The sequence below is a fragment of the Elephas maximus genome, chromosome 9, assembly GCF_024166365.1.
Source record: "Elephas maximus indicus isolate mEleMax1 chromosome 9, mEleMax1 primary haplotype, whole genome shotgun sequence".
Lineage (NCBI taxonomy): Eukaryota > Metazoa > Chordata > Mammalia > Proboscidea > Elephantidae > Elephas > Elephas maximus.
This window is the reverse complement of record NC_064827.1, coordinates 98,597,049-98,623,113: the sequence shown is the minus strand read 5'-3', so window position 1 is coordinate 98,623,113 and position 26,065 is coordinate 98,597,049. Positions and strand designations below refer to the sequence as shown.

Genomic DNA, 26,065 nt, shown 5'->3' with positions numbered 1-26,065 from the left:
TAAGCAAACAGAACCAACATATCTAATCAATGCTGAAAAACCAACCCAATGCCTATTAAACATCTGGATGTAATTTTCTACTTAGAACAAAATGAAAACACATGCAGGTTCCTTTGATCTGCGTCTTAACAAAGAAATTGTTGATAAAAAAAAGCATACTGGCCAGTCAATGTGTCATTTTCATAAAGTCTACTCATTTCTCTTCAAATGCTCCCAGTTCAATTTAGTTTAGGTTTCCTGCAATCTCTAATTTTACCATATTGTGTGAAACCACAAGAGATTCTTTGGATGTAATTTTATTTGAGGTTTTACTGCTTCATGGATCTGCTACTGATTTTTTTTTTCCTTTTTTGCCTTCTTTCTCTCCTTCTTTTCCTCTCCCTTGTTCTTTGGCAAAGAAGCGGGGAGAAAAAGGTTAAAAAGCAATGCTGGGAAAAGTGCTTATGGATCCTATATCCTTGGGTTTAAAGGAAACTTCCAGTTTTAAAAAAAAAAAAGGTCAAATATATAAAACTATAACTCAGCTAAAAGGAAAAAGATAATGACAAAGGTGGCTTTTCAAAGACTGGCACATTATTTATTTCAAATAAAACAGTAATTTAAAAGAAGATGAATAATTTCTATGATCAAATACCCACAATTTTTCCTGTTGTGTTTAGCACCTAGACTATCACCTAGTTTTGATAACTGCTTATTATTTATACTATCGATATAAGGTCCCTGGGTGGCAAAAACAGTTTGCACTCAACTACTAACCCAAAGGCTGGAAGTGCAAACTCGCCTGGTGGCACCACAGAAGAAAGGCCTGGAGATCTGCTTTTGTAATAATTCCAGCTAAGGAAACCCTATGGAGCAGTTCTATTGTGTGACACACGGGGTTGCCATGAGTCGGAATCTACTGGACGGCAAAGGATTTGTACCTCTGTGTTTTTGTTTATGCTACTGGTGAGTTGAAATGTTTGATACTCAGCAGCAAATGAATGGAAATATACCCATATACGCATCTATGATAAAATAAACTATCTGACAATCTTTCTGTGTCCTCTGCGGAAAATGAAAAAGTATACCGTTTTTTTCAGAGACAATTTCCTGTGAAAGTGGCATACTTGACATTATTTCATGTAAAATCATCATCAACATATGAATATGCTAAAGGTAAAGAAGATTATGGTTAACAGACTTTAAATAAAACCCAACCCAGTGACAGAAGACCAAAATTACAGATTTCATGAGTAGAACTATTTTCTTTTAAACAGACTGTAGGCAATCTACACATATATTATTCATTTAAAACATAAGATTAAAGCTACTTGATTGTTTAAACACCATCATTTGTGATGCAGTTTGATGAGAGTTTTGTAGTATAATTATTTCAGCATGACAATCACGGAGAAAATACGACCTTGAAAAGAGGCAGAGCCTTCTCCCTCTCAAGGAGGATGCTCTGTGTGAGAAAGCCACCGAAAACCAAGCATTTTTAAGCTACAAATGAAGGTCTTCTAATTTTAAAATCATTGTTCTTTCTTTTCTCCAAAAACTCCGTTTTAAGTAAATCAGAAGGCCTGGTGTTTTAAACTCCACTGGTAAGAAAGCACTAGTCAAAAGAGAAATCACAATTTTTACCCACGGCAAACAGTGAGTGAATAGCTATGATAGAAAACATTTAAGGACAACATGTCAGAACTGATTCTGAGGGGTGTGTGGTGGCGAGAGACGAGAAGGAGCAATACTTCTTGCTCCGGTCCCAAAATACACTTTTAATTTCTTTCTGTATGCTTAATTACTGGGATGTCAGCAAGTTCAGGTAGGTAAAACTGGGTACCAGGGAGATGTGTCAGCTACCACAGTTGTCCCAGCGCCTACAGGCATTTTCGTGGCACGCAAGCACCTTCCATCCAGTCCTGGAGCTGATTACGAGATGAGCTGACCGGACACTGGCGGATATGGCACCACCATTAGGAGATGATTTCAAGGAACACAGGTTGCCACAGGACAAAGCTTCACTGCCCACGGATCCCATGATTTTAAAAAGTTCTGTCTGTGGAGCAAGTCTGCTCTTCTCGTCACCAAATTTAACCATTAAAGGAGAGGCAGTGTTCCCTTCTCTTTCATACTCCATGTTAACTGTTAGCTAAAGAATAATATAACCTTCTCCCTCACCCCACTTAAAAAGAGTGCTGCAAAGCTACACTGCTGAACTTGTTTAAGCTATGGCCTATGCAGGCTGCCTAAAATCACTTTTATTTTTTCATTTACAATTGGTATTTAGGACTGATGCAATTATGGCTAAATCAGTATCAGTATTTTAAAACAAACGAACCAGTGAAATGTATTATCTAAAATGATTGGCTATTTCAAGAAAAAAAGTCTCTGTATATTTTTGAATAAAATCTATTTGTGTTTAGGTATGTGCCTTCCCACAAGTCTCTTAAAAGTAAAAAAAAAAAAAAAAAAAGGGAACTTGGGGTTATTAATACCCCAAATTTGTTAGGTTGTTAGGTTCTAACATAAGATGAATGCTTGTCAAAGATGGGTGTTTCTCATGAAAGCAGTCATTATTACTTGGATAAAACAGCATTATTCACTCATGGATCATGTGGAAATAGCTTATCTGAATTGTCCGTTAAAAGTGGAAACGTGACAACATTGAAGGTTTTCTGCCGTGTGGTGTATTTAGAGAAATAGAGAAAAACTGGAGACTCTTAATATTAATTATACAACATGCTCTATTTATTTAAAAATCTCAAAATCCATTTGTTCTGTAAATCTTTAAAGTACAATTTAAAAAAAGGCTAGGAAAAAAAAAATCTGAAAATCCCTTTTTAACTCAAGTTTCATCTCCTAAGAATTTTAGCCATGTCATTTATTCAGCTCTTTCCATTTAGCTCCTTATACAGCTCAGCCCGGGTACCATCCAAACTATGGGGGTGGGGTGGGCGGGACAGGTTTTTCAGGTCTCAGTGTTGGTTTATTCCATTGTCTCCCTTTGTTCCCAGGAATTGGAAACAGACTCGTGGTCATGTTGCTGCAAGGCTCCTAAAACTCTCGCCGCCCCCACCCCCCCCAACACACACACATAGCGAAATCTGGACTTTTAAGGCAAGGAACCGAGATTTCGCGCCCCGGGCAGAGCATCGCATCTACGCCTGGGACACGCGTGCCTTACCCTGGCGGCACCTTGGGGATCCTTCCCGCCAAACGAAGGCAGGTGAACCTTTTTGCAAAGTATTTGAAATCCTCCAATAAGAATCAAATTCTACAACTTTGGGTGCAAAGCCGAGTGGGCATCATGCGGCTGGTGTACCTACGCCAGTCAAAGCTTTGCCCATTATGCATTTTCCCCCAACTGCACAGTTCACCCTTCCTCGCGCATCCGTGAAAAGGCAGCTTTCCGGAAAAAAATACAAAAAACAAACAAACCGCAAAAATATTTGAATGTGACCTTTCACTTTCAAAAGAATGGCATCAAACAAGGGGCCAGCACCGAAAGACGTGTTTGGCTTGAAATATCAAAGAGTTCCCCTCTTCCCCCTCATAAGAAGCTACGCAGTTAGTCTCTGAGTTACTGAGATCTGAGGATTTTCATTGAAGGAAAAAGTGAACAAGTGGCAGGATTTTTGCTAAGTGGAGCCCCCAGCTTCCGCGACTGCACGCTCGCCGGTCCCTCCCGCTCGCGCGCGCTCGCGCGCTCCCTCGCTGGCCCCACGTTACTTTGATTGACAGCCCGGCCTCGCGGCTCTCCTTCCCACCGACCTTCCCATCCTCAGTGCCAATCTCCGCGTCTCGCCGCTTCCTATTGGCTGGCTCCAGAGTCCCGCGGCTCCTTCAGGAACACTTCCTCACCAAGCCCGGGAGGACGCGGCTGGCGGAGGAGGAGCGGGGGTGGGGGGAGACAGGAGAGACGGCGGAGATGGAAGCGAGTGGGGCGGCAGAGAAGGGGAGACGCGGGCTGCCCGTCCGGCGCTGCGCTGCCATAGGCTCCGGGAAGTCTCGACGTCAGCACCCCACGTTGGGCGCGGCGCGCGCGATTGGCTGACGCTGGTCTCTCCGCGGCCCCTCCTCGCTCGGGCCCGCGTCCCCCGCCGGCTCCGCGCTCGCGCCCCCGCCCGCGCGGGGCTGGGCGGGGCCGGCGCTGGTTAGCTCCGGAGTGTGAAACCGCGTGTTAATGTAACCGGCGCGAGAGGCGCGGGCGGCGGCGGCGGCTGCAGGAGCAGCAGCGTCGGGTACCCCGCGCCCCCGAGCCGGCCGACTGCGCCACCCCCACCGAGCGGGACCAGCGCCACCACTCCTGATCTCCGCCGCCCCGCGGCGACCAAACCCCGCCAACTGCCGCCGCCGCGGCTACTCCGGGCTCGCCCGCGGAGTTTGCCCGCCGAAGAGGGAGGCCGAGCGGCGCGCACTCTTGCTTTTCTCCCCGCTATCTCGTTGATGTCATCCCCGGGGTCGTGAGAGAACTTTGCAGCCGGCCGGAGCGCCGTTTGCGGAGGCGCAAGCGAAGAGAAGGAAAGAAAGAGGATCGAAGAAGGGGCTCGGAGGAACGGTCCGGAGCAGCCGTGCGGAGCGACTACGAGCAGGGCGCGGCGCCCGGATGCGCCTGGGGCTCGAGGAGCAGCGGACGGCTGCGGGGCTGCTCTCCGCGGAGTAGCCCCGTCGGGCCGGGAGGGTTTGTGCAAGCGCAGAGAACACCGAGTGCCGGGCGCACGGGGCGTGCCGAGCCTCCTCCCGGCGCACCCTCCGCACTTTCCCCGCCTCGGCGTCATCCCGCGCTCCCCGGGCTGTGCTGAGGCTGCGGAGCGCAGGGCGCGGAGCCTCCACCGCGCCCCCGGCGTCGTTCCACGCCGCCTCTAGGCAGCTAGCAAGCGCCCGGCCAACGGCGTAGCCAGTGGTCGGCTACGATAGTCTCTGGGTTTGTTTGTGTGGGGTAAGCCGGGGCGCCACCTGCACCTCGCCCGCCGCCGCCGCCGCGGGGAAAATCCAGAGAGGAGACGGACCAGGAGAAAAGCAAAGAAAAGCCACACGCCTGGATTTGTTTGCCCAGGACGGGCGCCGCGCGCTCGGATCGCCGAGGGGAGCGCGGCCGAAGTCGCCGAGCCCCCACCTCCCCGCCCCGGCAGTCGAGGCCCGAGGGTTGGAACGTGGGCCCTGTGCCTACTCTTCGGGCGCCAGCGTCGCCGCGCAGGTTCTTGGAGCTGCCGGGCCTAGGGGGCCCGTGATGTGGCCCTGAGCGCTCCCGGGAGCCCGCACCGGCGGGAGCAGGAGCAGCCGCTGGCGCCGAGTGGCCGGTGCGCCCCGCCGAGCGCGCCTGCTTGCGTGGCCAGGGCGCCCCCCGCCCCCTGCGTGTCCCGCTTCTGCCTGCCTTCTCGGCTTAATTTTTCTCGGCGGGATTAAAGTTGGAAATTGAGCGGAGAATTCAGTTGCCCGGGAACAGAGCCGCGGCCGCCGCCAGAGCTATGTTCCCGCAGAGCCGGCACCCGGTGAGGCGCGGCCCGGTGGGTGGGGGGGACGTTGGGGCAGGTTTGTGGGTGCGTGAGGCACTGTTCCTTTGCCATAGGGAAATGGGTAGTTGTTACAACCTAGCGAACCCCTCCACGGATTTGAGGCTAGGGAGGTCCCGGGCCGCCTCCTCAGCGTGGGGAGTGGGCTGAAACTCTTGGCCTCCTTCCACTTGTCTAGACTGGGCAGAGGGGGCGCCCAGGGAGGCTGGGGTTTCTCTCCCGCAGCCACATCCTCCCCCCTTCTCCGAGTTCGGTTGGGGGCGCCCCCCTTTGTTTCTGGTCTCGCTTATTTACATGTCAATGCGGCCCCCGTTCCGGCGCCCCCGGAGGTGGCCCCGACGACTCTGGGAACGGGGAGCGTAAGGGAGTTGTTTTTTTCCTGCGGTTACGGGGGTCGTTATCGCCCCTGTGGGGAAGAGGGACCAGGCACGGCGACGACAATTTGACCCGGTCCGCCCCGGCCTCCGGGAGCCCCCCTTGCTCGGCCATGTGACCTGGGGGCGCTTACCGCCAACCTTCCCGAAGGCTGGAAGAGACTCTGAGCCTCTTTAGAAGCTGGGGGCCAGGGAAGTGTCCTCTTTTCTCTCTCCAAAGTGAGTCGTAAAGTGCAGTTCGGGTTTTCGTTTTGGGCCATTTTTAACTTTATTATTATTGTTGTTTTTATGCCCCACTCACTCCTTGTTCTTACTGACTGCTTTATCTGCCCGCACCCCTATCTCTCCGTCCCCCTCGATGCTCGCCCTCAGACGCCGCACCAGGCTGCAGGCCAGCCCTTCAAGTTCACGATCCCGGAGTCATTGGACCGGATCAAGGAGGAATTCCAGTTCCTGCAGGCACAGTATCACAGGTGCGTGTCCGGCCGCGCCGTGCGAGTGGTTGTCGAGGAGTCCATCTGCAACGTCCCGGTGCCCCTCGCCCAGCCCGGTGGCGGCTGCTGTACTTAGTACGTGCGTCCAGGCGGTGGCGTGTGGAGTCGAAGTTAAGACCTGTCATTCACGTTTCCCCCTTTCCTGGCTCTTCCCAGGCCGCCTCTTCTCTTGTCTCCTCCTGCTTCCATTGTTTCCCTTTTGCCCGTTTGCTGCTGTTCCAGGGAGTCCTTTTTCGTGCATTTAGGAGTTGCATGAGAACCGTCAATATTTGCACTTCATTTAGTTATTTTGCAACAGGCTGAGCTAAAACGTTGATTCAATCGATGCCTTAGCCCTGGAGTGTGGGTTCATGGAGGCAAAGCCAGTGTTGAAATAACTGCTTGTCATACTAGGGAATTGGATTGTCTGAGGCAAAGTCCACCGTGGAAGGCTAGATGCTTTTAGCTGTGTCCATCATTGGCGTTGATTGGGACTGGGTGGGGGAGGGGGTAGTGTGTAGGAGAAAGCTCTCTGCTTTGGCATCTTTCTAAATAGGTTTGGGCAGGACAGGAGATTGGAGTCACACTTTTATATCCATCTCAGCTTTAGTTTTCTCATCTAAGGATACCTGCCTTGAAATGATTTATAAGTGAAAACTGTAAAGTATCTGGCCCATGGTGGACTTTACAGAAACGTTAGTTCCTCCTCTTACTCTTATGAAGTCTTAGCTGGTTGGAGCTACGAAATAACTGTCATGACAGTTTTTATTTTTTGTGGTACATGGAAAAGGCACACAGATGAAGCTAAGTGGCTTGGGTGTAAATTTTCTGATTTTTTTTTTTTTCCAGGGGCTTTCTGATTATTGACCTTTTGTCTCCTCACAGATGATATCTCTAGAGCCTGAGGCATACCTGCTCACACCAAGTTTACTGAGCAGGGACAACTTCCACCCACTTCACTGCAGTAGCTACTTGACATATTTCGGCAGGCATTTCAAAACCAGAGGTTCTAAAAGACACCAACAATTATAGAAAAACTTTACAGGCTTTCAAACCTAGAGCCTGTTGTTTGAGTTGGCTAAGATGACACAGCCTATTTCTGAAAATGGTGCAAAGACTATATTGGTGGGATCAGGGAAACAGTGTGAGGCAGGAAAGTAGGAGTGAATAAATGGTCAGGAAGAAGAAATCAGTCTTCTGGGTAGGTCAGAGGTTTTGATGAGTTTTTCCATCTTGTCGCCTGTGACCAAGAAGAAAAAGAGTGGTAGCTGAGTGGGTAGTTTGTACTGTTTACCTTATTATTCCTTTTCCATACTAAATGCAAGGACAAAGCTTTTGGGTGTTTACCTAGATAGTTTATGGCTTTTCCAAATTGATCTGTGTTTTTACTTGGAGTGCAAATATGTGAGGCAGATGTTAAAACAAGTGACATAATGTTTACATTAAGTTGCCTGTTTTGTTTTCATAGCCTTAAATTGGAATGTGAGAAGCTGGCAAGTGAAAAGACAGAAATGCAGAGACACTATGTGATGGTAGGTATCAAAGTTTGGGCTTTTTTTTTTTTCATATAAATATTAGCAGATATGTGTTCTTAGCGTTACAAGAACGTGAGTTAATGAAATGCTTAATGCTTTTTTTTCTTTACAGTATTATGAAATGTCATATGGATTAAACATTGAAATGCACAAACAGGTAAGCTTTAGTTACGTACAAAGCTGAAATGAGAAATTAGTTCATTATGATTTTATACTGGCTTTGTCCTCAGTAGTGGGGGGTTTTGTAAGCCTTTTTTCTGCCTTGGTTTCCCTTCCTGTGAATTGGTGTAATATTCTGCAGCAAGGGTTATTTCTTGACAGTTATAGGATGTTTACATGACAAGGTGAGAGCTTAGGAAATATAAACTTGTCTGTTTATAGGCAGATAGGAATTGAGACTGTGAATTTACTTTTCAATCGGGATAGATTTATTCTCCTCTTGAAAGATCTGGGTATCCTTTAGAGTTGCTGAAGTTGAGAATAGCTGCTTTTGTGCTGGTTTTGGTTTCGAAAAGAAATATGGACCTGCGGGGGCGAGGAGGGTATTCAAAGAGTTTCTCTAATTGCCTGAAACAAGGTATGTGACTAACTCTGGAGTTCCCTTGGTGCTTTGGGACTGCATAAAGAGACACCCAGATTCGGTGGCTTATTAGCAAATGTCTTTTTGAAAAATGCCTCGGTTGATGCAGGTTTGGACAGGAAAAAAGCACCTCTTTATGGCCACAGCATATGTTGGGAGTTCCTTCAGTCCTAGTGGTTTTAAAAGCATGAAAAGATTAGTGACTGGAAAGCTTTAGCTATGACTATGAGTTTGCAAGTTCCCATAAAATTCACACTTATGGCTACTATAATGGTGTATAAAAAGAGTATTGAGCTGGAACAAGGCACTAAGGACCTCGTAAGAGAAGAAAAGCTAAATGATTGCTCAGCCCAAAGGACCCTTGATTGAGTAGTCATTGTCTGCCAAAGAAAGCATTAATGGCAGGGTGTAAGTATTCCGGAGATATGCTGACATTCACTTTTTCATCAAGACGCTGGTACAATAAGTCTTTTAGAAATCGATTGCCTCTTAAAAAAATTATCATCAGATGAAGTTGCACAGTTGGACACATTTCAAAGTGCAACAATACAATTCTTACTTGATGTATATGTGCTATTTCATCTGAAACCCTTGTTTCATTAAATTAAAGAGCATGGCTGACCGGCTGGGGCACAGTGGAGAAATTGATTAGTTCAGCCTTCAGATCTTCCTTATATTCAAAGAGTTTCATTAAGCAAGTGTGTTTCAGAGTTGAATTCTGCTTTTGTAGCTCTGCCCTCTTTGATTTTTAATTCATCGTAGATTTCATAATGTTATCTCATACAGTAGATGTGTTCTCAGATATGTATTTGGATGGAGATAGTTAAGGTCAGGGCCTTTTATCAGTAATATAATTGAGCTTTTTAAAAAGCCGATGTTACTCTGATTTGCAGAGTTGGTAACCGAGTTTGTGTTGGGTTTCGCCTTTGTTTTTGTGTGTTTGGATGGCTAGTGCCCTATTGAGGTAGTTGTAACTTGTTGATAATTGAGCTCGAAGATCTATGGCTAAGCTTCAGTCATTTAAATGAATTATGCAAATAAACTTGGCCTAGGAGTTTTAACTTGTCGCTTTTTTGTTAAAAAAAAATTAATCTGAAAGGTACTCTTTTGGTAGCAGATATACTGAAAGAATAAGAGGAAACTGAGCTTTCTCTTAAGCTCATAAACTCAAGAGGATTTAATAAGCTCCCTGACTAATTTACAAGGGAACACCACTCCTGTAATGTAGTATGTTGGTGCTGGATTTATGGAGGGCACTAAAAAAAAAAAAAAAGGAGGTGTGTAATTCTTCTGGGTTCGTTACATGGCGGAGTGACCTTTACTTTTCCTTACTGATTAGGAAGAAGGGGCAAAGAATGCCAGAAGCCTCCTGGTGTGGAAATAGTTTTCTGATGAGTTCCTGTATTCCATCAGGCATTGGTGGGTCTATAGTGCCTGTCCCTGAGCCTGTATGCATTAGTTCTATGCTGTGTATAACTGGCTCAGTAATTTGACAAATGTGAAAAGCTGAGAGACAGGCACCGTGTTCTTTATAGTGGGGTATTAAGCCCCCCGAAATTCAGTTTATATTGTAAATGCTGACAGACCCTTATCTGGAGTGGTGTGCAAAGCAGTGCTCTAATTCAGTTTAAAGTGGCCTTACATTTGAAAAACATCCTTCTGAATGTCACGCATTAATAATAAGCTCTGAGGAGGCATTTGGTGCAGCTAGTAATCATAATTCTTATTAAAACCGGTGACGTCTGGCCCCCAGGGTGTAGCCAGGCTCAAATTGATGCTTTTTGCCGCCTGATCACCAGCATGGCCTAAGTGCTCATTATATTGTAGAGAGGGCCTTTGGAGCTCTCATTAGATTTGACAGGAATTCTCTCTAGGGGGAAACTGGGCATTAGTGAGACTCCTGACAGGCTGAAATTATTCCTGCTTTATGGCTTATAACCAAATGCTAGCAAGGCATCATCAGGGGACACAAAAAATTGTCATTTCTGACAACATCTTTGTTACTGAAAAAAATGCAGTGATGGGGAAACTTTCAGTGGAGAAAGCTTTAATGTTGTTAAGATTTGTCTCCTGTGTGACGACCGCCCTCCCTTCCCACCTTTCAGCGGGTCTGTCAGAGGAGCGAGCTTGAGAGATTTCAGTGTCAAGTCTCACCGCCAAGTATTCTTTCTGTCTGGAAGTTTTAAAGTGGAAGTGCGTCCAAATCAAGAATGGTATAATTGTGGTTTCCTTCCTTGGTTTGGTGCCCGCAGTCCATGTTTATGTTGTGTCAACACTTCCTGATAAGCTTTACTTTCTCTTCTCTCATTTGTGGCTGGTTACAGAGAAGTCTACGGAGTAGGCATGCTAGTAGATACTTAAATCTTTTGTTGTAACTTAAGGGACTTTTTTTTGTTGGAGCCTTTGTTTTCTAGATCTCTGCCTTTCTACTGGGGACAGTGGTGGTTCAGTGGTAGAATTCTCACCTTCCATGCAGAAGACCTGGGTTCGAATCCCGGCCAGTGCACCTCATGTGCAGCCACCGCTTGTCTGTCAGTGGAGGATTGTGCATTGCTGTGATACCAAACAGGTTTCAGCAGACCTTCCAGACGAAGACGGACTAGGAAGAAAGACCTAGCAACCTGCTTCTGAAAATCAGCCAGTGAGGACCTGGTGGATCTCAGTGATTTAGTAGGCAACTGATCATGGGAACGGCGCAGGACTGGGTCCCATTTTGTTCTACTGCGTGTGGGGTTGCCAAGAGCTAGGGATCGACTCGATGGCAGCTAACAACAAAAAACTTGGCTTTTCTCTCAATCTATAAACTAGAGATCTATAAAGTCTGTATCTCTGTACAAGAAAGAGGTAGAGACATCTAGGATAAAAATTAATGCAGTTCTGATACCAGTTGAAGCAAGTTTAGTCGTTTTTAGGGCTGTGCCTTGTGTGTGTGGCAGCGTGATCTTTAGCTTTTTTTCTGTCATGTGGGTTGATATTACCTCATTTGATCTTTTGGGGAACAAGACACTGAATTACATACAAAAGCCTTATTTATCCTACTGGTGTATCTTCTCAGCATGTTGAAGTAGTCATGCTATAAGCTACCATGAGTGGCTTAAACTTGCACAGTGCTTAACAGTTTCCAAAAGTGATTTGTCTCCTGTGACTTCCGCAGTCATCTGGTGAAGTAGTTTGGGTAAGTGTTTTGCTCTGCTTGCACCTTTGGGCATGTGTTCAGAGTCTGGGACTTGATCAAGGCCAAGCATCTGTGGAAGCTTGAGCTGGGGTCGCCTGGCTCCCAAATCCGGGGCTTCTTCCCTGAACTGAACCTACCCTGCTGCCATATGGGAACTGAGGCCACGGGAAAAGCACCTCGGGCCTCTGTGTAGTGAATCCCATTCTCCCAAGCTGCATCTTTTTCTTCTCTTGAGCTGCCCATGCTGCCCAGCCTCCAATTTGTAAGACATTTCAGAGCTAGACCTGAGCCAAACCCTTTGTCATTGAGTCGATTCCTGCATATAACAGCTCTGTAGGACAGAGTAGAACTGCCCCATAAGGAGTGGATGTGGATTTGAACTGCCGACTTTTTGGTTAACAGCCGAGCTCTCAACCACTGTGCCACCAACGTTCCATCAGGGCTAGACACAGGTTCTAAAAATTAGGAAATTCAGCACGTAGACTGGTCGATGGGGGTCAAAAGTCACAGGTGGTAGGTAGAGACTTGTAACCAGTTGAGAGATACTGTCCTCAGATTAAATTAAGCTTAAGAACAGAAGAAAATAGGTTGCTTAACAATTAAGCTTAGAGAAAAAAAAATTTTTTTTTTAAAGTGTTTAGGTGGAACTGTTTGTAAAGTTTTACCTGTGAGTTATTTCCTGAGATGTGACTGTCTTGTTATTTGTCTCTAAGGTTTATCTTATTTTAACCATGTTTGTTGTGTGTAGTTTCTCACTTTGAGATTCTCTTCTAAGTCAAATTCTCAGACTGGGGAGTGACTTGCTAGAGTATGGGTACTTAGAGTTGAGCGTGACCAGGTGTTAATAACCTTGTAGTACAAAGAGGTAGCTGTCATCAAGATTGGAGTGGCCTCTGACTTTATTTTCCTCAGCCAGGCCTGTCCTTTGCACACTTTACAGAGATAAAGCTCCTTGTATGTTTAGAGCCTCCATTCCAAGGTACAAGATTACCCTTTGTTTTGTATCACAGGCAGTACAGACTCCTCACTGTTGAACCCTCACCAGCCCTTTCACAGTGGGCAGGTGGCTGGTTTCTTCCCAGGCCTGGACTAGGGTAGACAAAGGAAGCAGTTGCCTCGGGCACAGAATTTAAGGGGACATCAAAAAACTCAAGATAAGTGATATTTTAAAATTTTGAAATCATTGCAAAAAAAAAATCCACAATGAACAAGTTATCAATATTCTCTATAAAGGCAGGATTTCACAACATGAGGATTAGCTGAGGTGAGGGGAGGCCAAGACCTGCAAGTTCAGGATCTGGGCACCTCACACACGTCACCCTGTTTCTGCCTTCCTGGAAAACCGAAAAGAGTTTGAGTGCCCTGTTGTGAACTCCCCACCTGTAGAATCTGCCTTTATGTAGAATAGTTCATTGAAGTCACTTAATTAGGGACTCTAGTGATGGAAGAGTCCCTGAGTGACACAAACACTTAAGCGCTCGACTACTAGCCAGAAGGTTGGCAGTTCAAACCCTTCTAGAGGTGCCCTAGAAGACAGGCCTGGTGATGTGCTTCCGAAAGTTAACAGCCTTGAAAACCCTGTGGAGCACGGTTCTATTCTGCACACATGGGGTCACTATGAGTCAGAACTGACTCCACGGCAGTTGATATCAACAATGACTAGTGACTGTAGGCAAGTCATCAGTAAGTTATCTCAGTTTTCCCGTGTATAAAATGAGGAACTGAATGCCTTGTGTGTGTAACTTTAGAGTGTTAGCCAGAGACCAGCCACTGAGGGCTTCATCTCCAGAAGGCTTAAGAGGCTCTCCCAAATAGTGTTTAATATGAAATCCAGAAAAAAAAAAGCCCTTTCTTTAGCAAACACTTAAACAAAGCATCTTGAGTGGTAGTTAAACTAAAGATGTGTTCAGTTACTGGCTCATGGAACCATTTTAAGCTTCGTAGATCTGCATCTTTGCTGTTCTGTTGTTGAACCTTTGTGGTCTCTAGAAGTGAACTGGATAGGAGGAAACTAAGAAACGTACTTGGCACTCTTTAAGACGTCAATGGATTTAATCCCTCCAGGCCTCATTCTCATCTACTGATGCTTCAGGTTTTTTTAAAAATTGAAATTCTCAGAACCAGGACTTTAATGTGAGATTATCAGTATGGTGGTTTTTAACTGAAATTTTAGAGAGCTGTTTTTGTTGGTTGGTTGGTTTGACAAGATTTAGGCATTTTATACCTTCAAAATAGTCCTCACTAATGGAGTAGGCGAGTTCTGTAGTAATAAATCTGCCATGAGATTGTTCCGTGAATATGGTTTGCTGTTTTAAGTAGAGCTATTGTATATTGGGGACCCTGGTGGTGCAGTGGTTAAGCGTGTGGCTGCTAACCAAAAGGTCGGCAGTTTGAATCTACCAGCTGCTCCTTTGAAACTCTGCAGGGCAGTTCTGTCTCCTGTAGGGTAGCTATGAGTCAAAATCAGCAACAGTTTCCTTTTTTGGTTTTATTGTATGCTAGAGTCCCTGGGTGCAAATGGTTGAGTGCTTGACCACTAGCCAAAAGGCTGGTGGTTCAAACTCACCCAGAGGTGCCTCTGTCTGGTGATTGATCTCTGAAAAATCAGCCATTGAAAACATGGAGTACAGTTCTACGCTGACCGTACATAGGGTTGCCATGAGTCGGAGTAGACACACGTGTCTATCTGTGTGTATATATGTACACATATGACACGTTTGTGAGTAGATATGGTTTGATCTGAGAAAAATAATTTAGACTGAAATTTTAACGTAAATTAAGATTTGCGTTGACATTTACTTGATTTAACAAAAAAATGATTTCTAAAATAAAATAGTATTTTCAAAATTGCTTAGTTCATAGACCAGCCAATCACCGTAATACTCTATATGGGAAACCAAGAAATGTTGACTCTTAGCTTTATCAAATAACCTGGGATGTAGCACAATGACATATTTCATTATTTTACATTTAAATTATGAATTACTACATTTAATCCCACTTACCTGCTAGGAAAAAATATAAAATCATAACCTTGAACACAGTTGCCCTCCTGCCTTCCCCCAACAAGCTCTCATACTAGGTGTAAGAAACCATTTTTTACTTTTTCTGGTAATATTATCTGCTACTTAGTCATTTTTTGACCAGGAAATATGTTAACAGAAAAAGGGTGAGGTGAAGGTCATTTTTAGTATAAGGAAAACACTGGGAGGGAAAACCAAACTCCGAAAATTTTATCAGTTCAATTTAAAATTTTTCATCTGTTAAATGGTGAAAAACTGCTTTTAAGCTTGGTAGTTGTACACCAGTGTATATACTAGAAGGGATAGGGTTTTATATACAACTTGCTGAGTGCCACTGAAATCTATTCACAATGTTCTAATAGCAATTCGGAGCCCTGGTGGCACAGTGGTTAAGAGCTTGGTTGTTAACTGAAAGGTCAGCAGTTCAGATTCACCAGCTGCTCCTTAGAAACCCTATGGGGCAGTTCTGCTCTGTCCTATAGGGTTGCTATGAGTCAGAATCAACTCAGTGGCAACAGGTTTGGTTTTTTGATTTAATAGATTTATTATCAGCTAGATGAAGTGGAATTAGTCGTTTTTGAGAATGTAGGTGCATTTGAACTTGCATGTCCAAATAATGCATTTTGTTGAACCATTGAAATTCATGCAGTACTAGACTGGTTTGATCTTATTGTCATTATTAATATAGCTTATTAGTCCACAGTATTTTGTACAACCAGTCAGTACATATATTTTTTGAGCACATATTTCTAGTGTTGTTTACTTACAGATTTTTAAGTTGTATACAGAATTTATTATACTGGTATGCTATATTGTTGTTAGGTGCCGTCAAGGTGATTTCAACTCAGTGACCCATGTGATAGACTAGAAGTGCCCCAAAGGGTTTTCTTGACTGCAGTCTTTATGGAATCTTATAATATATGTAAATTTTAAGTGGAAGGGGTGAAATAAGAGTTTTCTCATTTCATCATGCGTTGTGGGTTTGTCGTATTTCCCCCTTCTTAGTTATCTAGTGCTGCTATAACAGAAATACCACAAATGGATGTGTTTAACAAACAGAAATTTATTTTCTCATAGTTTAGGAGGCTAGAAATTAGAATTCAGGGCGCTAGCTCTAGGGGAAGGCTTTCTCTCTCTTTCTGCTCTGGAGGAAGGCCCTTGTCTCTTCAATTTCTTCTTTTTCCTGGTTTCTTGGAGATCTCCGTGTGGCTTGGCATCTGTCTTCCTCCCTCTGTGCTTGTTCCTTTTATATTTTATAAGAGATTGATTTCAAGACACAACTTACACTAATCCTGCCTCATTAACATAACTGACAATTTATTCCCAAATGGGGTTATAACCACAGACACAGAGGTTAGGATTTATAACACATATTTTGGGGGGACACATTTCAATTCATAACACCCCTCTAAGGTATACCCATTCAACTTTGGAACTCTAGCCCTGGAAAAGGAGCATCTTTAAGATTGTGAATGCCAAGCATCTTTAGAGGTTTGGGTCTTTGTTCTTACTAACTTCGACTTCCCACTGCAAGGATTGCCTCTTTGCTGCCACTCAAAGCCTCTGATTACTTTCTTCTCGTGTTTACTGGGGTACCTCCTCACCCCTGTAATTCCTTTCACCCAGCCAGTGGGTCTCTTCAGGTGTGCAATATGTTTGGTATGTTTCTGCTTTCTTTATACAAAAAAATTGGGCCTTGTCAAATTTCACCTGGCCTTCCTCAGTATCCTTCAAGGCCCAGTTCACGTGAAACACTGCCTGTTTACCCTGAGGCCTTCCTTTCTTGCCCGTTCCAACAGGAAGCTGTCATACCACTTGTTTTGCTCTATTTTCTGTACTGATGATGTTTCTCAAGTGCCTCTTTTGTTACTCCAACTAGGTTCCTGTCTGCTAGAAGCTTGAGCTTGAGACTTACATCTACCCTTCCCAGTGCTTTATACGAAGTAGACATGCAGTACATAGTGTTTAACGTGCTCCTTATGTGGAGTGGTGGAGTCCCTGGGTGGTGCAGATGGTTAGTGCACTCAGCTGCTAACCAAAAGGTCAGAGGTTCACTTGCATCCAGGGGTGCCTCGGAAGAAAGACCTGGCAATGTACTTCTAAAAAAATCAGCCATTGAAAACCCCATGGAGCACAGTGCTTTACTCTGTGAACTGCAGCCAATTGGATGGCAACTGGTGTATTTATTTGTTTTTAAATGTAGAGTGCTAGTTGTAATTGTTTTGGACCCTGAACCCGTTTTAAAAACCAGATGAAAGCTACCTAGCAACAAATAGTTCCACGAATTTTACACACAAATACATGGATAGTTTTGTCTAACAATTTTGTCTGTTTGTGGACATCTTAAGAACCTTCAGCAAGTCTATGAAACCCAAATTAAAAACTTGAATTAAGAGTACCATCATGGGTACTTAGGCGAAGACTAAAAATTAAATCTGTTTGATATTTTTTGCAGGATTACAGTTTATTTCTAATCGTTCCATCTAACCACATTTCCTCTGTTGTCTTTCTTTTGGAAATGGGATTTACAGTCAGTATCCACTGAGGTTTCTTAATGGGGAGTTTAATTATAGTAATCTGTATGGGTTTGTACTTAAAAAAAATCCAAAACTAGTATGTTTCTGAGACAGGTTTCTGTGTGAATTGAGTGTGTGGATTCATAACTGCCCCTGGAATGATGCTTTTATCTCCTGACGTCTATCATAGCTGCCAGGTAGAGTTACCGCTAAGTTGACTGACAAGCTTCTTAAAAGACCTTAAACTTGACTTAGTCACCAAGTTTCTTAATGATAATTATACACATTGATTATTTACTTGGAATCTTTACATAGTCCTCTGCCTCCCAACATTGTCTTATGGCGGATTTAAATGTACAGACGAGAAGGAATACGTTGAATACCCATATACTCACCCTCTAGAGGCTATAATGAACATTGTGTAGTATCTGCATTTTCCCATATTTTATAGAGCGCTTCTGTCCTCCTCCCAGCCCCCGGTCAGTCAATCAATCAGTCACTTGCTCACTCAGAATCTGGAGAACCTGGAAGGGTTTGGTAGAGGGTCAGGCATTTCTCTAGATGCTAACCTCATTTCAGACTGATACATGAAGGAAGGCTTTTTTTTGTTCTAAGAATTCTGTCTTAACAGGTGTTCATAACGTTTTCCTGCTAGACTTGCTTTTTGTGTCTTTGGCATGGTTGTTATTTATTAGGTGATCCACCATAGTATAGCGTTAACGTTTTCTTTTTCAGTAGATATTTGCACTTATACACGAAAGCTAGACTCCTCTTACCAAGCCCCCTCCTTGACCTTTCTTGTGGCCCTTTAAATGAAACTTGGAATAATGTACCTTTAAGAAAGGTTTGCAGCTCAGACTCACCCAGAGGCTCCTTGGAAGAAAGGCCTGGCGGTCTCCTTCCAAAAGGTCACGCCTTGAAGACACTATAGAGTGCAGTTTTACTGTGACACGCATGGGATCACCGCGAGTTGGAATTTACTCAGCAGCAACTGGTTTTGGTTTTTTAAGATGTTAGCAGTACGTTCCCTGAGAGAAGTAGTACTAAGGTGGATAGGTAATAAATTGGACAACAATTGTGCAGGAGGACTGTGATTTTGACCTTAGTGTGTATGGAAATTGTCCTGGTGGAGAAATCATGGTGGCCTCAGAGGCTGTGGGTGGCGTAACAGGTGTGAGGTACCAGAAAACAAAACCTGTTTCAGGATGGGGCCTGTGAAGGAGGCTCTCCAAGGCAGTGGCCTCCAGGCCGGGCTCCTCAGGAGTGAAGCCTTTGTTCCTCACGCCCTCTTGATGCCTTGAGCAAACAGCCGGTCAGAGCCACTTACAAGGAAGGTGACCAGTCAGTGTATTGACACGAACAGACACAATAGAAAACTGCATTAGGAGGCAAGCCATTGGGATTTGCAGTAAATATATTACAGAACACAAGTGACTTGCCGATACTGCTTGTTTAGCAGTTTGCAAGGGCAATGGCAGTATGGATTTTCGAATTAGAAGGGAAGGGCTGTTCTTTCTCTGTGCGGGAACATCTAGTTGATGGCTGGGGAGAAAATTGATTTTGGAGAACAAAATGCAGCTGCCTTTATTTGTTCCATTTGAAAGGCTTCTGTGGATTAGGGAGTGAACATAAAAAGGTTCCTTTTGGTTTAGAAAAGGGGGTCTTAACATTTATCTGCATCTCGGTCTGGAATGGAGAGAATAAAGGATGGGCCACCAGGGTAGCGGAAGGGCACCCCACATATCTCAGGCAGTCTGCAGCGACAGACACCCCTCAGTTGCCAAAACAGCTGTCCTTTTCGCTTTTTGGGCTATAGAAGTCAGCTTCTCGGGCTTATTAATTAATTGATTGGTTTATATGTTATTGTGACAAGCCATATATAAGAAAACATGACATTTCAACCATTTTTACATGTACAATTCAGTGACATTAATTACTTATATCATGTTGTGCAACCATCACGCCATCCCTTTCCAAATTTTTTCATCACCCTTGTTCACTCATCACCAGTACCCTTTAAGCAGTAACTCTTATTCCTCCCCCAGCCCCTGGTAACCTCTAATAAAACTGGTCTGTATGCATCTGCTCATTCTAGGTATTTCATATAAGTGGGGCCACACAATATTTGCTCTTCAGCAAGTGTGACTTACTTCGCTCAGCATAATTTTTCAGGGTTCATCGGCATGTGTCAGAACTTCATTTCTCTTTATGTTGGGTTTTTTTTTTTTTTTTAAAGCTTATTTGGGACAGGAGACTGAGTCTCCATAGCCTGCATCAGTTGTGCTCCCACTGTGCCCTGTACATTGTTCTGTAGGCGCTCTCTGTAAACCCTCCAGCATCCCTTGGTGTCGATACTAATTATTCCTCCTTACAAAAGAGAAGAAGACTAGTAGGGTTAGGGAATGACGATACTACCCTAGTGCATAGTGTTGTTACGAAGATTTAAGTAGTTAGGATACTTGAGAGCAGTACACTCTGCAGGATCACTGGGAGGAATAGCTAAATCTGTTTGTGTTCCCTTTAAGCTGGACCCTGCAGTAGGACTTGCAGGCTATGCTCTAATATACTTCCATCTTTTTTTGCCCAAGCCCAGCTTCCTTCTTTATGTCTGAATTACTTAGTTTTTATTTTTCCCCTTTGGCCACAAAGCCTTTTACTCATTTCTTTCTAAGATCATAAACATCTATATTTAGGCTCAAAAGGGAGCGTTTTTTTTTTTTTTTTTTTTTTTTTAAATAAGGCCCCTGTTGGCATTTTCTACTATCTAATGTCTTTCTGGGGCCAAATGACAAGATATGTCCTTGGGAGACAACAGCCTTATGTAGTGACACAACTACCAGGGAGAATAAAGTTGTGTAGTTGTGCCAGGGTTTTTTCATTTAAGGGGATGCACAAACAACAAAGGTTTGGTTCATTTTATTGACGTGAATTTGGGAGGACAAAGAGTGGGAGGTGCTTTTCAGATTTTTTTTCCCCCTTTCAACATGACGTGGAAAATCCAGCTGTTATTTTGAGGAGAGAATGTGTCATCCTGAAAATGAGAGGGGGTGGATTATAAGGTCAGGTTGTTGCTTGGTGAGGGAAGGAGAACACCGTGAGTCTTGATGAAGTGTGTGTATATATAAGCTATGAAAAGATGAAGTGCCATGCAAAAGTTTGAGTAGAGTAGTTGTGTTATATTTCTCCATCTTCTCCATGGGATTGAGATTTTTGTTGGCTGTCACATTGACAGCTGGTGTTTATGTTGCTAATATTTGGAGAAACGGGGAAAAAAAAAAAAACTCCTAAGGGAGAAAAGCAGGGGTGTTGGGATTGGACACACTGCAAGTTTAGGGTGTCAACTCTTACTGCCAAGTGTGATGCAGTAGAAACTTCTTGTGTGTCTTTCTAAGTGTTTGGGATAAAGGAAGCACAGCTGGTCTGGTAGTCCTGTGCTCAGACATATTGTGTCCGTACCTGCTCTTACACTTGCTCATGAGCTCGCCAGGCTGCTGACATGGGTGTGTGGAGCAGCTTCAAGTTATCCTCTCTTTCTGTTTAGCTTGAGCAGAGGCCCTGACATCCTGTATATCTGTGGGGGAAGCTCTAGGTTCTCGATGACCCGGTCAGCCTGCCAGTTGGCCTGCGTTCCAGAGCCTTTTCCATTTGTAAGTGGGCTGGCTCTTTCACAGTGCCCGGGCAGTAGGTTCCCGTGAAGCCAATCTCCTCGCTCAGCTACTGAGAAGATTGGAATTGGACCACTGAAATGTGTCCAACTTCTGTACTTTTTAGCTGACTGAAGGCCGGAATTATAACACTAACTCAGGAGAGAAACTGCTGACTTTTGAATCTTAGAAGAAACCTGTATTACATAATTGAGTATCCTGGGTGCTGTGATATTTGTAAATTAAATAAATAACCAACCAAACCCACTCCTGTCCAGTCAATTCCAACTCAATAGAGACCCCATAGAGTTTTTATTTTTAAGGCTGTAAATCTGTATGGAAGCAGACCACTACATCTTTCTCTTGCGGAGCCACTGGTGGTTTTAAACTGCAGACCATTTGGTTAACAGTTGATTGATATAACCACTGCGCCACCAGGTTTCCTTGAAATGAAGTAACCAGCCAAACCAAACCCCTTGCCATCAAGTTGATTCCGACTCATTGCAACCTTACAGAACAGAGTAGAACTGCCCCGTAGGATTTCTAAGGAGTGGCTGATGGAGTTGAACTGCTGGCTGACATTTTGGTTAGCAGCTGAGTTCTTAACCACTGTACCACCAGTACTCCAAGTGAAGTAAAGGAGGTGTCAGATTTTGACTACACAGATTTCTGTAAAGGTACAAAGATTTTTGAACAGGCTGTAAAATGTGTATTCTTCTTTCCTTTCTCCCCCGCCACCCATGGAATTTTTTTTTTTTTAGTTGTGTTATAGGTAAAAGTTTACAGTGTGTTCTTATTTCTTTTTAATGTATTAAGCCTTAGCAAAAATGAGGAAAACCCTCAATGAGATGAATTGACACAATAGCCAAAACAGTGGGCTTAGATGTACCAAGGATCATAAAGATCGTGCAGGACCCGACAGCATTTCATTCTGTTATATGTAAGGTTGCCATGAGTCAGAGGTGACTTGACAGTCACTAACAACAACAACAACAACAACCCACCTAAAGAGCCCCAGATAAATCAATGTCATTGCGCTACTCTAATCTTGTATGTTGGTTGTCATTTTGTCACAAGGTCACATACAACAGAAAGTTCTCCTTTTCTGATTGGTTTGTAGAATTAGTCTTATTAGTCTTGACAGTTTCACTAAAAGTGCTGAAATAACTCAAAGTGTATATGAAATGAGTACCAATTGTTGCTTTTCAACTTAAAGCAATCTAAAAGGAAAAGGGGCATTGGAGTCGGCTTTTCGCTGCGAGAATATTGGTATTGACATCATATATAATTTGGCGTGCAGTTTGAAGACCAGATTGTCCTGTTTGTCGCATACTGGTTAATATGGCTGTAAAGAGGAGATGAATGTGGCTACTTTTCCAACTCTATTACTCAGGAGGACTGTAAATTTGATTGGCTGTTACAATTCTAGCAGAATCATTCGATTTGAGAGCAATAGAAAGATAAGATATCCAATTACCCAAATGATTTGCAGGGTTAGCCAACGTTGTCATGGAGACATGAGTTGGAACAAATTAAATTTTAAGCAATAAAATAATCTTAAAGCCCGTCTGGGAACAAGAAAATTTGGCAGTGGCACTTACCTGAATTGAATCTTAGCTTGACACGTTGTTGTTTGACATTGATATACGGTGGGGGCCTAAACTTACGTATGGCACAGCGTTACCTTAAAAACAGTCGCTCAGCCAAACCAGTAAAGTGGAGTATATTAGTATAAAGGAGAAGGATAATGAACATTTGTTCCATGGCCTAAATGATCATTGGGCTCTGGGTTCCCAAGAATATTTTGTATTTAAGAATTGAAATACCTTAATAATGATTAAGCAGCTTCAATTGGACGCTTGAAAAAATAAGGATTTATTTAGCAGCAACACCCTGTTTTTGGAGCTGCTGTACCCCTTTGTGTGTTAGCAGATTTAAGAGGAATCTAGAGGATGTCTTTTGGTGGGGGGTGGAGGTGTAAGCACGCATAGATTTGCATGTACAAGTAAGTACATTCTGGCACATGCCCCTCACTGCAGATGATTCTCTGCGTTTGTGAAAATTTCTACTTTGCAGTACTGCTTGCAGACTGGGAAATTGCGTTCTAAACTTTAGCTGATGACCTAAAACCTGAATAAGCACCAGTCTGGAGCTGCGAAGGTTATTTCACCTTATTAACGTATTGTTTAACTGATTCCTGGCTTGTGCTGAGGATTTGAAAATAGCCGAGTGGCCCGGAAGGAGGGAGGGTTTTTTATCCACACATCTATTAGACAGATGGAGATGAAAATTGGTCTGAGGTCAAGCCATTTTCAGAGTTCTCCCAGTCTTCGATTTTCCTCTCGTCCTCACCACAGATCATCTCAAATGATTCAGTAATGACCAAAAGTGCAACATTGACCTTTTATTCCCTGGTGGATTACTGTGTTTCACAGTCCAAATGGCAGGAAGTCTATTCTCTTCTTCCAGAAGGAGCTCAGCATTATTGAGCCAGCCCAGCCCTGTGGGAACCACACTGCTACAGACCAGTGTAACCGAATCTGTGGGTTAAATTTGGTTTCTGGTGCTCTGGGAAACGAGAATTGACATGTCCTGGAACCCACATAATTAATGGAAAAATATCTCGGATGCTTTCTGAAAACACACGAGCACGTAAATTGATTTGTCCACTTGTAAGATAACTTGTGGATTATAGGAAGGCAACTTCTGGTGGTCATAGGAAGTTTAATAAGATAGTCCCTAGTTTATAAATTGTTCTCATTTTACCCCTGGTTGCCCTTCCCTTCTTATTTAATGCTTCCCGAGTATATCTTAAAATAACGTAGTAACATGGCATAATTTTAAATTTATAAGTTGACATAAAGGGGCTCAGTTTTTTTTTCTTTGACATGCTTTTAATTATATATATTTTTGGTTAATCCATGTAATCCTGAATACTTGATTTCTCACAGAGCACGCTTTTTTTCTGAAAGTAGGTTGTTACGTTGGAGGAATGGCGATTTTTCTCTTGCGTAGATTTCTCTGTGCTTTGTGTTGTGATGCAATGAGCAAGTTTTTTAAACGAAGTAATGTAATTTGTATTTGAAATGCTGTCCATGTTTGTTCCTACCTACATAGATGAGTCAACAGCCTGATCATCTGTGCACACTGTGAAATCTGTGATCTGGGGTCCTGCTTACCATCTTCTGAGTACTTAGAAGGTTTTCCGAAGGTTATTTATGCTTCGAAAATTTTAGCCAGTGCCTCAGATTTCGTTTTAATGATGATCTGAAATGCTTTTGAGAAAGTAATTTTTTTTCCTAGACTTGACAGTTCACAAACCGCTTTCCTATGGCAGTGGATCGCAACCTCTGACACTCCAGACATTTGAGGGGTACAGCCATGCGCGGCTTCTAGTGGGGAGACAGTAGTGCCAGTTTGAAGGAGCTTTCCTCCCTTACAAATACTGCTTCTGGCTGCTTGGAGGTTAAGTTGCATTCTGAAGCTCTGCAGGTTTCTTGGCATGTAATGTCGACTGAAAAGAGAATCCCAGGTTCCAGCAGGGAAGGCCAGGAACCTTGTCTTCCTTCCCAACGGATTGCCTCTCCAGCAGTTCCACCTTGCTGGGAGAACGAGTGCAGCCAGGGTCTGGGGCTCCCTGAACTGAGACTTCAGTGCTGAGATTGGGGCTCTGGGGATGGCTTTGGCTGAAGCTGTCCTGGGGCCTTACCAGCACACACATATCCCTCACTCCGACCATTCTGCTGTCATGCCACCTGGCAGTGATGGCATAGGCCTCCTGGTGGAGTTGGTTGCCTTGCCTAAGAGGTGCACAAGAAGGAGAAGGGTGGAAAGTGTCATGCCTGCGTGTGGGTCATTCAGTTGTAGCATGCTTTCAAAATTAGCAAACGACTACGCTGGCCCATGGTCACCTTGAACATGAGATTCTTGTCCCATCATCTGCATTGTTTAAAGATTTCAACCTGCAGGGGAAACATTCACACCAAACTGCTCTTCCAGGGAATGTCCAAGCAATGAGATGTGGGAACAATGGAAAATGCTAAAGCTAGTGAGTGATACCTTTTAGTGCTTTGTTGTTTGGGGTATGGGAACCGGGTAGCATTTAGTTCTTCTGTGTATGGGGCTGACTGCCATGAGTTGGGAGTGAACTCCACTGCAGTTTTCACACCATAGTTTTGGGCACTGGTCATTTGCTTTGTAGTGATATAAAACATGGAGGTAGTAATTAACCGCTGGATGGCAGTGACACCAAAGACAAGTCGCACAGGTCTAAATGGTAGCTGTAATTTTTCAATGTTTTTAATTTTGTTGTATGAAAAACAATATAAATTTTGGAAAAAGAAAATTCTCATAACCCTGGTTTGGAAGGTACTTTAATTTTTTTTACATTCCCGTTCCTAAGATTGTAATTTAAGCCTACATACAATGATGTAGTCTGCCTTTCCCTCCCACTCTTCCTGCTACTGTGTGATGTTATCTGTTTTCTCAGGAGCTCCGGAATGACTAAGGCCTGTGAAGAGGGTTAAAGGTGTAGGCCTGTTTGGGGCATGTTCCTGGGTGAGGCCTGCTCTCTTTCCATGCTGAGCATAACAGCAATGACTTCATGGTGGGGTCCTGTGATTCACCCCACAGAGTTTGTATTGAGCGCTGCGTGTGGCACAACAAAGTGCATTTTCTTTTAAGGCCACCCAAAGCTGTCTTTTTCCGTCATGGGCCGAATCAGTATGATTTCCTGTGAACAGGCACTTTCTGAACTCCAAAACAAGGGTTTTTGAATAATGGAAATGCGCTATTTAGGAACAGAAACAGCTGCGATGCCTTTGTCAAAGATGCATCTTTACCAAAAGGACAAATTAGAGCCCAAATGCTCTGCTTGGCAACAGTTGGGTCAAAACATTTAAGTCATTAATTAGAAGGAACTGAAGGGGGGAAAATTTACACAAATACACAAGCGTTGTTGCATACTCAGCTTCATCTTGGAAAATACAACTGAATTCTTTAAAAAAAAAAAAAGAGGGCAGCCCTCAAATGGGGCCTGCCAAGCTTGTCATTTGCAAATAAATCAAAAGACTGTCATTGCAGGAAGGAGAAGCAGGGAATAGAGTTGCTTTGTCATTGTTTGATGGGCCTCACACTCAAGCCTGCTATTAAAAATGAATGCATTCAAGAGGCTCTGCATTAAGAACATAAACAATTAAGAGCACTTGAGTTGCTGTGAAGGAAGCCTGGTGGTGCAGTGGTTAAGTGCTC

General features: G+C 43.9%; 1 protein-coding gene across 10 annotated transcripts in view; it reads left to right on the top strand.

The window, feature by feature from the left end:
* Positions 1-4,089: 4,089 nt before the first annotated feature.
* The window catches only part of TLE1 (TLE family member 1, transcriptional corepressor), a 102,704-nt gene continuing 80,728 nt past the window's right edge, over positions 4,090-26,065 (top strand). For 5 of the 10 annotated variants that reach the window (XM_049897277.1, XM_049897275.1, XM_049897269.1 and 2 more), the window contains exons 1-4: positions 4,091-5,474; positions 6,242-6,342; positions 7,811-7,874; positions 7,990-8,034. In XM_049897277.1, coding sequence (XP_049753234.1) covers positions 5,451-5,474; positions 6,242-6,342; positions 7,811-7,874; positions 7,990-8,034 — 234 coding nt within the window. In that variant the 5' untranslated portion in view covers positions 4,091-5,450. Of the gene's footprint in view, positions 5,475-6,241; positions 6,343-7,810; positions 7,875-7,989; positions 8,035-26,065 lie in introns of all 10 variants that reach the window. The other 5 variants (XM_049897270.1, XM_049897268.1, XM_049897267.1 and 2 more) reach the window with 3 other exon arrangements.